Source organism: Podarcis liolepis (genome assembly GCF_965112155.1).
Source record: "Podarcis liolepis genome assembly, chromosome: 13".
Classification (NCBI taxonomy): domain Eukaryota; kingdom Metazoa; phylum Chordata; class Lepidosauria; order Squamata; family Lacertidae; genus Podarcis; species Podarcis liolepis.
The window spans coordinates 26,460,557-26,474,718 of NC_139573.1; the positions used below are offsets into that span (position 1 = coordinate 26,460,557).

Here is a 14,162-nt window from a genome sequence, read left to right on the forward strand (position 1 = left end):
TTCCTTTTTTCCAGATAGATCTTATATCTGTAGTACCCCTAAATGCCACGCCCTGGCCAAGGAAATTTATGCTCTCCTTCCAGTCTGCAAGGATCCCACATCTTCTTGCAAGACAGAAAGATCGGCTGGCACCCTGGGAGATTGTAACAACAAGAGTCTTTAAGGACACGAGTGTTAAACCTCTTTTTGCCAACATCTTAACCGGCAATGAACCCTCGTTTCCTCCTTCTGTTCCTATATTAAAGGGAAAAACACCTAGCCGGGTACCCCCTGTTCCATCTGCGTTCTCAAGTGCCCATCTAGCTACGTTGAGGAATGATTCAATTGCAAGCGGAGATTGGAATATCCCTGAAGAGAGAAATCTTATCTTCTCTTATCGAAAACTCCCTTCAGAAGAACAGCAGGCTATTCTAGATAGATTGGATCTACTCAAACAAAGACTCCTATCGCAAGGGGACCCCCTCAAAATATTGCTCATCTACTGTTAAAGATGTCTTAGAAATGTGAGAATGTAACAAATTTAAAAGGGGCTTTAAGTAAAATAAATCTCCAGCACCTACGTAATTTGATTATCATGAACTGGTAAAGTTGCATTGCATTGGTGTTTGTTCCATGGTTTGTTGGTTGTTTCATGGATTTCCTATGTTCCCTTTTCCCAGCCTTGCCTAAGCCAGCAGGGAATTGAAAACAATAGAATGTATCATGCAGCTTGTGATGTCAAAGCTTGCATTAAATGGGTCTGCTCAGCTGGTGCTATGGGTCACTTGGTTATGAAATACATTTACTGCTCTTTCCCCTTAACAGGCAATATTGTGGCCATTCTGCAACACTTTCCATCACATGGCAGGTGGGAAGCTCTCTCCCACTTGAACCCCACTTAGTTGTAGTTTGCATCTCTGTGAAACTTGCCCATTCAAATATCTAAAAACCCAGTCTAATATCACACAAGATAGGCCTCAAAATTGCATTTTACTGACCAGTGATTTGTATGTTAAACAACTTAATCGACACACTGCCATTTATTAATTTATTTTTAAGTTTGAGATCTTTCCCCAAATATGAGTCTCTTTTAGAAAGTTAAAAAATAAAAATAAAAGCAAAACTGACCATAAATTACATGTGGGTTATTGCCGGGGGGGGGGGCGCACAAATTAATGAGCTTAGAATCCTTAGAGGCCAAAGAAAGAAAGGATGATTCCGTACCTGTTTAGTCTGACTTTATTTCATTTGTAAGCAAGGAAGAACATATTTTATTTGGTTTTATTTTATTTCTGATTTCATTTGACAGTGATCTATAATTGTATATGGACTATGTTTATTGTTGCCAAATCCTGTTTGATAATACTGTATTTTGTTGAATTTCGTATAACATTTCTTTTTTTAAAAAAAAAAAAAATATATAGGCTTTTTGCCTGTAATATATGCAATGCATAGAAATAAGTCTTGACCTAGTTCTCATTGAATAATGTACATATTTTCCCCACTTGTTTTCCTTTTATTCTGTACGATCATTGGCTGTAAAACTAAAAATTGATTTAATTTGACCTACCGTATATAACCTGTTTGTGTGTGTCTATGATTCAGATTACGAACATTTTATTCTAGTTATAAAATTATCAATTTCAATATCATGTTTCTACTATTCTTTTTATAAATGCCTATATTATATGTAGCCAATACTTTCTCAAATATTGTGCATTTTCTGTTTCTTCCCTTGATCACCAAAAGCAAATTCCTCATGCAAAATCTAGGAGACATGAATGAGACTGACATCACTGAATTTGTCCTCATTGCATTTTCCGGACATCCCAAAATAAGAACAGGATTAGCGGCTTTAATGAGCATCATCTACTTAGGAAATGTTGTTGGAAATGGACTCATTGTCTTCGTGGTCACAGCTGATCGTCGGCTTCACAATCCAATGTATTTTTTTCTTTGCAATCTGTCCATCATTGATATTGGTCTTTGTACTTTTTCAGTTCCACAATCTATTGCCAACTGTTTGGTGGACAGACCTGTCATGCCTTTTGCTTCATGTTACATTCAAATGTATGCTGGCATATACCTAGGAGGAACGGAATGTTTCCTGTTAGCAGTCATGGCTTATGACCGGTATGTTGCCATCTCCAGTCCACTGCGTTATATGATTATCATGAACTGGAGAGTTTGTGTTGTTTTGGCTATTGCATCATGGACAATGGCCTTTTTGCTAGCTATTGTTCCCTGTCTTGCAAAACCAGCCCACTTCTGTGGACACAATGAGGTGGATCATTTTGCCTGTGAGCTCACAGCCCTCATGAAGTTGATGTGTTCAGACATGGCAGTGAGCCAACTGATCATGTACTTTACCAGCACCTTCACAGTACTTTTCCCCTTCTGCTTGATCCTTTTTTCCTATTCATGTATAATTGTGACCATTTTGAAAATAGATTCATCTGGTGGCAGAAAGAAAGCTTTCTCTACTTGTGGATCTCACCTAGCTGTGGTGGTAGTTTTCTTTGGAAATGCTATAGTCCAATACATCAAGCCTCAATCTAAGGACAATCAGGATAGTGATAAATTTATTTTTGTCTTCAATGCAGCAATAATACCCATGTTAAACCCTTTAATCTATACACTGAGAAACCAAGATGTGCTGGGGGCACTTAAAAGACTGATACGGAAGAAACTGTAATCATATTGTTGACTGAACTTTAGGGTTTCTCTTAATACTTGAGAGTACAGTGGTACCTCTGTTTACATACTTAATTCGTTCCGGAGGTCCATTCTTAATCTGAAACTGTACTTAACCTGAAGCACCACTTTAGCTAATGGGGCCTCCTGCTGCTGCCGCGCGATTTCTGTTCTCATCCTGAAGCAAAGTTCTTAACCCGAGGTACTATTTCTGGGTTAGCGGAGTCTGTAACCTGAAGAATATGTAACCTGAAGCATATGTAACCCAAGTTACCACTGTATGTTAAACTGAAATGATGCTTTAAACTTTGCATTTTCCTTAGGCCAAAGAGATGTGAAGGGGCCACATATATATTTATACAGTGCTCTCTTTTAATGTAACCCTTTTAATAGGTTGTTAGTTTTGTTAATTAAGAATATGGAGATGTCTATTTTTTTCTGAAAGGAACAAATAATGAAAATAAAGGAAATGTGCAGTTTTTCTTCACATAATGTATCTGCTGTATATAAGTACCTTAGCTGTGGCAGATGAAGGCATCAAGTTGTGCTGCAAAGGATGCACCATAGCTCTTCTTCTCGTTGTGCTCCTCCCTGTAGGGATTCCTCTTTTGGTCACTGCTATGGATACACAACTTGCCTGTCTGTCTCTAGGCACTGTGGTTGTATACAAGGGTTGATGTTCCCTGCCTTCAGGTCATGTATGCAGACATCTTTGTAACACAGAGTTAGTCTGCCAACAGGCCTGGTGCCAGAAGCCATCTCCACATAGAGCACATCCTTGGAGACCCTGACATATTCCATACTGTGGACATGGGCAAGCCAGCATAGATGTCACTGAGACAGGAGTGTGAACCTAGTCAGAAAATAAAATAATAAACATTATTATAAATAAATAAATAAATCCAAGAGGTGAGTTGGTTAACTACTCTATATAACATGAGTTCTCTTCAGTTAGTATGCATCCTTTAATCAGGCTGTGTCAAGTACTGTCTGGATGAGGAGTCTGAGGATCCTTCCATCCAGGAGCTCCCCAGGGAAGATGAAGACTTAGACCCCTGGTCCTGGTGGTGGGACAATGGGGAGGGTTGAGCTGGGTGGTGGTGGAAGCATGAGGGTGGAGTGATCAAGGGGGGTTAGAAGGCCTTTCCAGGACAGGGCTGGAGGTTGAGCATCTTGGTGTGAATGCAGACACAAACAGGGAGGAATCAGAGAGTACACCTGCCATACCATAGCAGGGTAGTCTCAGTCCTGCTGGCTCTCCTCCTCTCACACACCCCTTTAGTAGAGTCCTACATGTTGCCTAGCAATGAGCCAGAAAGACCCAGAGTAGGAGCTCATCCCCACGTCGCAGTCTCTTGTCTGTTGGGGACGGCTCCAGAGTGAGAGGCTAGAGGGGAATGGCAGGGCCAGAGCTCAAGTTTCCTTTAACGTCTCAAGCTGAAGGAGTTAAGCCCGGGAGAACTCACTATGTTACTTTCTGTGAATAAAAAGTCAAGTGCATTCCAAGTCTCTGGCCTCTTTCTTATTGACCTGCGGGGGCCTGGCACTTCCCTGTTAGCCTTCATTACAGGCTGTAAGGCTAGTTAGAAAATGCAGCATGGACACATTAATGGCAAAATGTAATACTGAATCCTGCTGCCTAGATGATTTCTACTGGTTAGGGTTACAGGTCTGGCCTTCAGGGAAGTGGACACTATCTAGATGATTATGTATTAATGGGGCCAGCTTCATTGCAGGCTTGTTGGCAACTCATGGAGTTCACCACTTTGACAGGGGAACTGTGCATTCCACTGGCCGCAGATAAGACCGGCGGTCCAGCCACTATTAGGGATATAATAAGATTCAGTGGCCCAGACTGAAAAGTTAGTCTGTAAGGTCTGATTGCTCAGTTGCTACAGCAAAAGAAGGCCACTTCAAGGCAGGTGCAATCCCGTCTCAGTCACCTGAACTTCACTTGCCAGGTTATAGCCCCAGGCAGAGTCTTTTGCATTTCTCTAGCCCAACTCTAGCCCTCCTGCATATTGGCTCCCCATCATCATGTCAGTCTCACAAAAGCTTCCAAAGCTTATGTATTGGTTTGGCTAAAGTTCCTCCAGGATGATAGTACTGGCCTAATATTTCTGGGCAGGAAATTGCAAAGTGCCACCAGCACTTTAGAAGACTCTACTGTTTTCTAGTAAACTTGGTGTGATTCCTTTTCATTAAATGGTTGAGGCCTAAACACTCTTTGCTGAACATACAGTGGTACCTTGGTTGTCGAAGGGGCTTGGCTCCCGAACAAATTGGCTCCCGAACACTTCAAACCCTGAAGTGAGTGTTCTGGTATGCAAATGTTTTTCGGAAGCTGAACGTGTGACACAGCTTCAGCAGTTTCCAATTGAGTGCAGGAAGCTCCTGCAGCCAATCAGAAGCCATGCCTTGGTTTTCGAACAGTTCCAGGAGTCAAACATACTCCCAGAATGGATCAAGTTCAACAACCAAGGTACCACTGTAAATAGTTTTGTGATAATAACTATATATTTATATGACTAGTTATAAGAGTTCCTTGAATGCTTTCAAGTAAATTAGTCAGTCGGGATTATTTCATATGGGAATGCAGAAGGATATAGCTGAAATCAAGAAGTAATATAATGTTATGTATCTTTATCCAGATGTGACAATGCTTCAGTATATTTTTTCATTGAAACATAAATACACCTGATTAAGAACCAAATCTGTGTTGTCTATACACAGATAGCTATTGAAGGACCAGAGAGCATATGAAAAAGAACTCAGAAAGTAAATGCCATATAGCCAGCTTTGAGATTTTAATTGTATTAGTTCATTTTTAAGTTGATAAAGCTACTAAGCCAAAAGGAATCAGGAAAAGGATTCTGCAAACATATTGATATTAATGTGCTAGATACAGAACAGTTTTGAATTTAAGGGATAATTAAAAATATTACTTTTTAATTTGCAAGGAACTCCATCATAGCTGCAAAAAGCCCCGCTTTCTTTCCCAAAGTCTCTTGAAATTGTTGTTGTGTTATCCTACCAGAACTATGGGGAAAATATTTGGAAATAACCAGAATACACTGAATGTTTTTAGAGAAAGCCTATTGTCAAAACTGAATAGATTTGAAGATTGTATTTAAAAGGTAAGCTATCATTTTTAATTAACCTTATGTATTCCACTTAGTTATTCTTGGATATGCTAGCTTGTACATTAAATACTATGCCTCTGTTGTATAAAGCTTCATTAGAAGAGTTACGTGCATACTTACATATCTACCACTGACATGAATGAAAAAGTACTTAAAAGAAATAAAATTATATTATATGAGAGACATATATTCAAATGTCTGAAATCTCACTCTAATATAGCACAAGAAATAGACAAAATTATTTTGCATTCTATTGACCTGCTATTTTTATGTTAAACAATTTTTTAGTGAATTCACTTAGAAATCTTTTTAAAATGTGTTCGTGATGTTTCCCCAGATGTGGTGTGAGAACGCAGGAACATAGGAAAGAAAAAAAGAGAAACATCTAAAAAGATCTCAGGCTTTCTCAATAAATTACCTGTGATGCATATTTGTTGAGCTGTCTATCCAGGGAGTTTCTATAATTTTGATCCTACACATTTTTATCTAATCATAGCATTATCAATTTCAAGGTTGATACTGTAGTTTCAATACTGTAAATGTCTAGTTTATATATAAATTCTTTTACTTTCTCAAATATTAAGCAACTTTTATTTCTCCCCTGATCACCAAAAACAAATCTTTATACAGGACTTAGAGGATATGAATGAGTCTGAAATAACTGAGTTCATCCTCATTGGATTTTCTGGACATCCCAAAACAAAGATAGGATTGGCAGCTTTAATGACCATCATCTACTTGGGAAACATAATCGGAAATGGACTCATTCTGTTTGTAGTCATAGCTGATCCTCGGCTCCATAATCCAATGTACTTCTTCCTTTGTAATCTGTCCATCATTGATATCTGTCTTTGTACATCTTCAGTTCCACAATCTATTGCCAACTGTTTGGTGGACAGACCCGTCATGTCTTTTGCTAAATGTTACATTCAGATGTACACTGGTATATACCTTGGATCAACAGAATGTTTCTTGTTGGCAGTCATGGCTTATGACCGGTATGTTGCCATCTCCAATCCACTCCGTTATATGCTTATCATGAACTGGAAAGTTTGCATTGTTTTGGCTATTGTATCATGGACAATGGCCTTCTTACTTGCTATTGTTCCCTGTCTTGCAAACCCTGCCCACTTCTGTGGACATAATGAGGTGGATCATTTTGCATGTGAGCTCACAGCCATCATGAAATTAATTTGTTCTAACATGGCTGTGGGACAACTGTCAATGTACTTCACCAGCTCCGGCACAATCCTTTTCCCCTTCTGTTTCATCCTTTTTTCATATGCACGTATCCTTGTGGCCATTTTGAGAATCCATTCATCTGGAAGCAGACTGAAAGCTTTCTCTACTTGTGGTTCTCACCTAGCTGTGGTGCTGGTGTTCTTTGGAAATGCTATAGCACTATACATAAAACCTCAGTCTAAAGACAAACAGGCTAGTGACAAAATTATTTATATCTTTAATCAAGCACTGGTACCCATGTTAAACCCTTTAATCTACACACTGAGAAACCAGGAAGTGTTAGGAGCACTTAAAAAGGTGGTGGGGAAGAACCTGCAGTCATAATATTGGATGAATCTTATGAGTTTTAATGACATTTTAAATTATCATATAACTGTCATGTTTTTAATAAGCTTTTTAGAAAAAATTCCTTGTAAAGAACTTTATATTTCTGAAATGTGCAATAAAAGGAAATAAAAACATAAAAAATAAAACATAATAATAAGAAACTAAAGCATAGGTTTTGTTGTCATAATGTATGACCTTTTTATCTATCATCTATCTATCTAGTTGTTCTGTAAATCAGATATGGGCTATCCTACCCGAATGATTTAATCTGTTCAATATATTAGAAAGATAAGCTATTATTTTACTGATAAAGCAGAAATGGTGAATTGGTGGTCCTACAAATGATCTTTGACTCCTTCTCTCAGCAGCCTGAGCAACCATAATAAGTACTCAGGGATGACAGAAGCTTTAGTCCTGCAATATTTAGAAGTCCACAGGTTCCTCAACCCTATGATAAAGCAAATAATTTGGAAACCAAAAGGCCCAGTTATCAGATGAAATCTTCCTATAACCTAGCATTGAATCACCTCTGGTTTCTGGAACTAAATAAGTCCGGCAGAGATCTTAATTTGTTCTGTAAAGTCATGTTTGCCAAGTCAAGCCACGTCCTTCCACCCTACACCTGATGTCAAAAATTTAAATTCTGAGAAGTTATTTAGAATGTATAAAAATGTTCCAAATACCGGCCGAAAGTGTCAAGAAAAATGAAGGGACATTTTATCATGCTTGGTGGACATGTAAAAAAGCTTTTAAATAGTATTGGATTCAAATACATACGTTGATACAGAGGATTTTGGAGATCAAGTTTCATTTGAAACTAGAACTCTTCCTACTGGGACTAATGGATATAAAATTAGAAAAAGACTGAAACTTTATTTCAATATGTTTCAATATAACAGAAATACATTTGTTTCAATATAGCAGCAATACATTTATATGCACAGATACCTACAGTTGAGGATAGTTATTAAAATTACTGGACTTAGCAGAGTTAGTGAAATTAATGTGCTTAATCAGAATAATCACTGTTAATATTTACTAAAGATTGGAAACTTCTTATAGACTTTTTGCATGAAAAAGAAAATGAACTTTTAATATCTAGCTTTGAAAATTGAAAATAATGTTGGTTTATAGAAGGTGGATTTGCTGTTGGGTGTTATCTTGGAGTGGGTGTGTTGAATAATTTTCTATATAGCTGGCAGATGCAGAATCAGAAGTTCTCTTTATTTTTATCCCCCCCCTTTCCCATTCATTTATTCCCTTCTTTTCCCTATTTCTGCCCTGTGTTTTTATTTAGATTAGCATTTTAGTCTTGATAAAAAGATATCTGATAGTCATATTTGTACCCCCCCCCCAATTTTAATAACATTTACTAAAAAAATAAAAAAATAAATAGGCAACTTTTAAAAATGAACGCATACAACTGCAAGGTGATTTTTTAGTCCAATCCACAACCTTGCCATATTTCCAGTCATTTCTTTGGAAAATGAGATACAGCATAATATAGACAACATTTATGTGTTATACAATAGAACAGAAGACCTATAAGCATTTTACAAGTCTATTATATTCTTCCAGAATATCAATAAAATGCAAAATAAACATTAATTTCAGGCGTTTGTGTGTGTGGACGTGTGTGTGTGTAAACTAGCATGTATAAAATGTGTTTACTTTTCAACATAACACAACTTCTGGAGCACAAAAAATAATAGGAGGCACCCAAAACAATGCCATAATGTTGTCTGTTTATAATTTACTGTTTACAGATCTAAAGGCTATAGGTCCGGTCTTAGAAAAAGCAAATACGGGGTGTGAGATAAATTATAATAAGGAAAGAAAGTGAATGTAAGGAAATTGCGGGAGGGATTAAGAAGGATAAACGGGGGCGGAAAGGGACGGCGGGGAGAGGGACTACATAAAATACAAGATGTCTCATACAGGAAAGAAGGGAACGAATGGGGGTACACCAGGAGAGAGGAGAGGCTCTAAACAGGAGTCAGATTTTAAGACAGATATTCTGAAGATGTTTGCAGAGATCAAACAAAGTCAAGTAAATGTCGAACATAAGTTAGAATCGGTGGACAATAGAATTGGGAAATTAGATAAAAAAATGGAGGAAACTGTGAATGAAATTAAGGGTCAAATAAAAGAAATATCTAGGAGAACGCAGCTCACAGAAGAAGGTTTGAAAAAGACAAAGGTAGAGATAAGAGAGGTGAGAAGAGATAAGGAAAAGATCAAATCAGATGTGATGGAAATATGTAAGACACAGGAAGAGATAAAGGACATTATAGCAATGAACGAATTGTGGCAGAGGGAGGTAAACCTGAGGTTGAGAGCAATTCCAGAGATAGAGAATGAGAATATTAAAGAAAAGTTGACGAAGGAGTTAGCAGAATGGATGGGTTTGCCTGCTGAAGAAATGGCCAATAGTATATTAAACGCATTTAGAATGCGTGTTAACGCAACAAGAGCAAAGAAATTTCCGGGCGATTGTCTGATTACATTCGAAAACAAAGCAATGAGGGACAGGATCCTCCAAAGGAATAGAGAAAAAAGATTGAATATAGACGGAAATTATATAATTATTTTTAAAGATGTCCCAATAAGATTGCTTAAAAAGAGAGATGCTTATAAACCTTTGGTGCAAACATTGAGGAAAAATAGGGTTGAGTTTAGGTGGGAATTCCCGGAAGGGATAACATTTACATATAGAGGTAAAAAACATAAGTTGATAAATTCTGAAGAAACCGGGAAATTCCTTAGGAAATACAAGGAACTTAAAGTGGAAACCCAAGAGATAGGAAGAGAGGAGAGAGCCTCACCAGGAGAACTAAGAGTGCTGGAGGAGGGGGAGGGGGGAGAGGGGGGGTCGGAGGAGGAAGAGGAAAAAGAAGAGGAAACAGAGGATTTAGAAAATACACAATAGACAAGAAAACTTCAAAAATAACAGAAGGATAATACACGGGCTATGGGGTTAAAAGTCTGGAATTGGAATGTTAACGGGATGAATGACAAAAGAAAGAGAAATAAAATTGAACAATGTTTAAAAAGGAAAAACTTGGATGTTATCTGTCTCCAGGAGACACATGTGGCCAGAAAGCATAGAAAAGTGATAATTAATAAGCGGTTGGGAAATGAGTATGAAGCTTTGGATAGGGTCAAAAAAAGGGGTGTGGTATTGTACATCAGTAATAAGATAGAAGCTAAAACAATGTTTAAAGATGAGGAGGGGAGGATGATAGCGGTCAACATTAACTGGCAGGGGGAAAAAATATTGGTAGTGGGGATATATGCTCCGAATGGCAGTAAAACTGAATTCTTCAAAAAACTAGAAGAGAAATTAATGGAATATGCCGATCAAAAAATAATATTAATGGGGGATATGAACGCAGTGGTCTCACTTGAGATGGACAGACTTAGAGATAGAGCAAATAAAGAAGGGAAGTTGCCAAAATCTTTTTTTTCTATGGTGGAAAACTGTGGTCTAGTAGATATTTGGCGCTTGAGACACCCGCTAGAAAAGCAATTTACCTTTCACTCAGAACCCAACCAATCCTTTTCTCGATTGGATCAGATCTGGATTTCAAAAGAACTATGCCCAAGAACTAAACATATAGAAATAAAGCCAAAAGTAATCTCAGATCATAACCCACTAGAGATGGAATTAGACAGTTATGAGAAAAGATCTTACAGATGGCGATTAAAAGATTACTTGTTGGATGATCAAGAGGTGGTGGAAATGGCAAAGAAAAAATTGACGGAATACTTTAAGGACAATTGTGGCAAAGGAACGAAAGAAAATATAGTTTGGGATGCCAGCAAGGCGGTCATAAGAGGATTTTTTATTCAACAAAATGCAATTAAAAATAGGAAAAGAGAAAAAAACAAAGAGGAAATCTTAGGACAAATAATGATAAACGAACGAAAATTAGTTCAGAAACCCAACTGTTTAGAAACAAAGGAAAGAATAAAAATCCTTCAAACTCAGTTTGCCACAATAATAAATAGGGAGGTGGAATGGAATATAAAAAGACTCAAACAAAGAAACTTTGAACATGCTAACAAACCAGGCAAATGGCTTGCCTGGCAAATTAAAAAAAGGAAAGAACAAGGGATAGTTAATAAAATAACAGTAGAGGGGGAAGAAAGAACTGACCCCAAAGGAATAAGGAGCGAGTTTATAAGTTTTTACAGCAACTTATATAATGATCAAGAAAAGATAGGACAAAGGAAGATAGAAAGATTTTTGAAAGATAAAGGAGGACGGAAAATCCCACTGGAAGGAAAACAAAGATTGAACATACCTATTGAAAATAAGGAAATAGAGGAGATAATCAAAAATTTGAAGAGGGGAAAAGCCCCAGGCCCTGACGGGTTCACGGCTGGCTATTATAAGGAAATGAAATCAGTCTTGGTGGAACCTCTGAAAAAAACAATGAATATAATATTAAAGAAAGGGGAAATCCCGGAAACCTGGAAAGAGGCGTTTATCACATTCCTACCCAAACAAGATTCGGACCTAACTCAAGTCAGAAATTATAGACCAATCTCATTGTTGAATGTAGATTATAAGATATACGCAGGAATCCTGGCAAGAAGGTTAAAAGATGCACTGGCAGATGTTATCCATAAGGACCAGGCGGGATTTCTGCCAGGTCGGCAGATGAGAGATAATATAAGACATATTGTGGACATGTTAGAATTCTTATCTATTAGGTTTAATAAACAAGTTACAATGATGTTTATCGACGCCGAAAAGGCGTTTGATAATGTAATATGGAATTTTATGTTGAGAAATTTAGAGCACATGGGTGTAGGCAGTGATTTTTATAACGGGGTAAAAGCAATATATACGGATCAGAAGGCTAAGCTGATTGTAAATGGCACAGTAACGGAAGAGATTAAGATAAGGAAGGGTACAAGGCAAGGATGCCCACTCTCCCCGTTACTATTCATAACAGTGATAGAAACCCTCCTAAACTCTATAAGGAAAAATGGAAATATAAAAGGCGTGACATTAGGTCAGAACGTATATAAAACCAAGGCCTTCGCCGACGATCTAGTGGTGATGACGGAAGATCCTTTAACATCAATAGGAGAGATAATGAGAGAAATAGAATCATTTGGCAAGGTGGCCGGATTTAAACTAAACAAGACGAAAACAAAAATGATACATAAGAATGTGGACCCAAAGACAATAGAATTAACTCAACAGCAATGGCAGTTAGGGACGGCAAAGAAAGTTAAGTACCTTGGTATCTGGATTACATCTAAAAATATGGACCTTTACAAAAATAATTATGAGCCAGTATGGAGGGAAATAAAGAAAGACTTAGAGAAATGGGGACGATTAAAACTATCATTATGGGGAAGAATAAACATGATAAAGATGAACGTTTTACCAAGATTGATGTTTTTGTTTCAGTCTATACCTATAATAAAAGGGAGTAAGACTCTAAAAGAATGGCAGAGGGTAGTTTCGAGGTTCTTATGGCAGGGCAAAAAACCCAGAATCCAATTCAAATTACTCACAGATGTAAAAGAAAGGGGGGGGTTTGCACTGCCAGACCTTATGTTATACTATGAGGCGACATGCTTAAGTTGGCTGAAAGACTGGGTCAACTTAGAAAATACGGAGCTACTCGATTTGGAGGGTTTCGATAACCATTTCGGCTGGCATGCCTACCTGTGGAATAATAAAACGAAAGTACACAGGGGATTTAGCAATCACATCTTTAGAGGACCGATAATAGAAGTGTGGGAAAGATACAAAAATATACTGGAACCGAAAACACCTCACTGGTTAGCACCACTTGAAATAATAAATAGAAAAACTATCAACATGGGAGGTAACTGGGCAACATACAACCAACTAGTAACTAAAGTGGATGGGAAATGGAGAATCAAACCCTACGAGATGATCAGAGAATATGTGTATGATTGGTTTAGTCATCAACAGATTAATCAGATGCTTAGTAGAGACATTAAAGAAAGAGGGTATGTAGACAAAGACTCAAAATTCCAGACGGAAATAATAAACAACAAGGTGAAAAACATATCTAAAGCATACAGGATGCTGTTAGACTGGAATCTGGGAGACGAGGAGGTGAAATCAGTGATGATTCGTTGGGCAAAAGACGTAGGCCATAGTATACAATATGAGGACTGGGAAAGATTATGGAAAGAGGGATCGAATTTTACAGCGTGTACGGCGATAAAAGAAAATGTTATGAAGATGTTTTATAGGTGGCATCTGACACCTGTAAAACTTTCAAAAATGTATAAGGTGAATAGTAAGTGTTGGAGATGTAAAGACGCAGAGGGCACCTACTACCATATGTGGTGGGAGTGCGGAAAGGTAAAACAGTTCTGGGAAAAGGTATATACAGAACTGAAAAAGATATTAAAGTACACGTTTATAAAAAAACCAGAAACTTTCCTATTAGGAATATTACAACGAGAGATAAGAAAGGAGGATTGCAGAATGGTATACTATGCGGCTACGGCAGCAAGGATCTTAATAGCTCAAAGATGGAAACAGGAAGAAACTCCAACAGTAGAGGAGTGGAGATGTAAACTAACAGAATATGCAGAGCTAGACAAGTTAACGGGAAAGATTAGATATATAAAAGATCAAGTGTTCATCAGGGACTGGGGAAAATACGTAAACTATCTGGAAAACATCAGTGATCGACAAATAACGCTAAGGGGGTTTAGAGATGTACTGTGACAGCCTAAGGTTATTGTACAAGGAAAATAGAGAACAAAATTGGA

At 37.7% G+C, this 14,162-nt stretch overlaps 2 protein-coding genes across 2 annotated transcripts; both read left to right on the plus strand.

The window, feature by feature from the left end:
* Positions 1-1,756: 1,756 nt before the first annotated feature.
* Positions 1,757-2,674, plus strand: LOC310691095 (olfactory receptor 13H1-like; the record flags this gene model as incomplete). Its single annotated transcript, XM_083470692.1, has 1 exon — positions 1,757-2,674. The coding sequence occupies one exon, from the start codon at positions 1,757-1,759 to the stop codon at positions 2,672-2,674; it is 918 nt and encodes a 305-aa protein (XP_083326818.1).
* A 3,073-nt stretch (positions 2,675-5,747) lies between these two features.
* LOC310691087 (olfactory receptor 13H1-like) lies at positions 5,748-7,382 on the plus strand (the record flags this gene model as incomplete). Its single annotated transcript, XM_083470685.1, has 2 exons — positions 5,748-5,810; positions 6,447-7,382. Exon 2 carries the CDS (start codon positions 6,459-6,461, stop codon positions 7,380-7,382), a length of 924 nt encoding a protein of 307 aa, XP_083326811.1. The 5' UTR covers positions 5,748-5,810; positions 6,447-6,458.
* Positions 7,383-14,162: the final 6,780 nt, after the last annotated feature.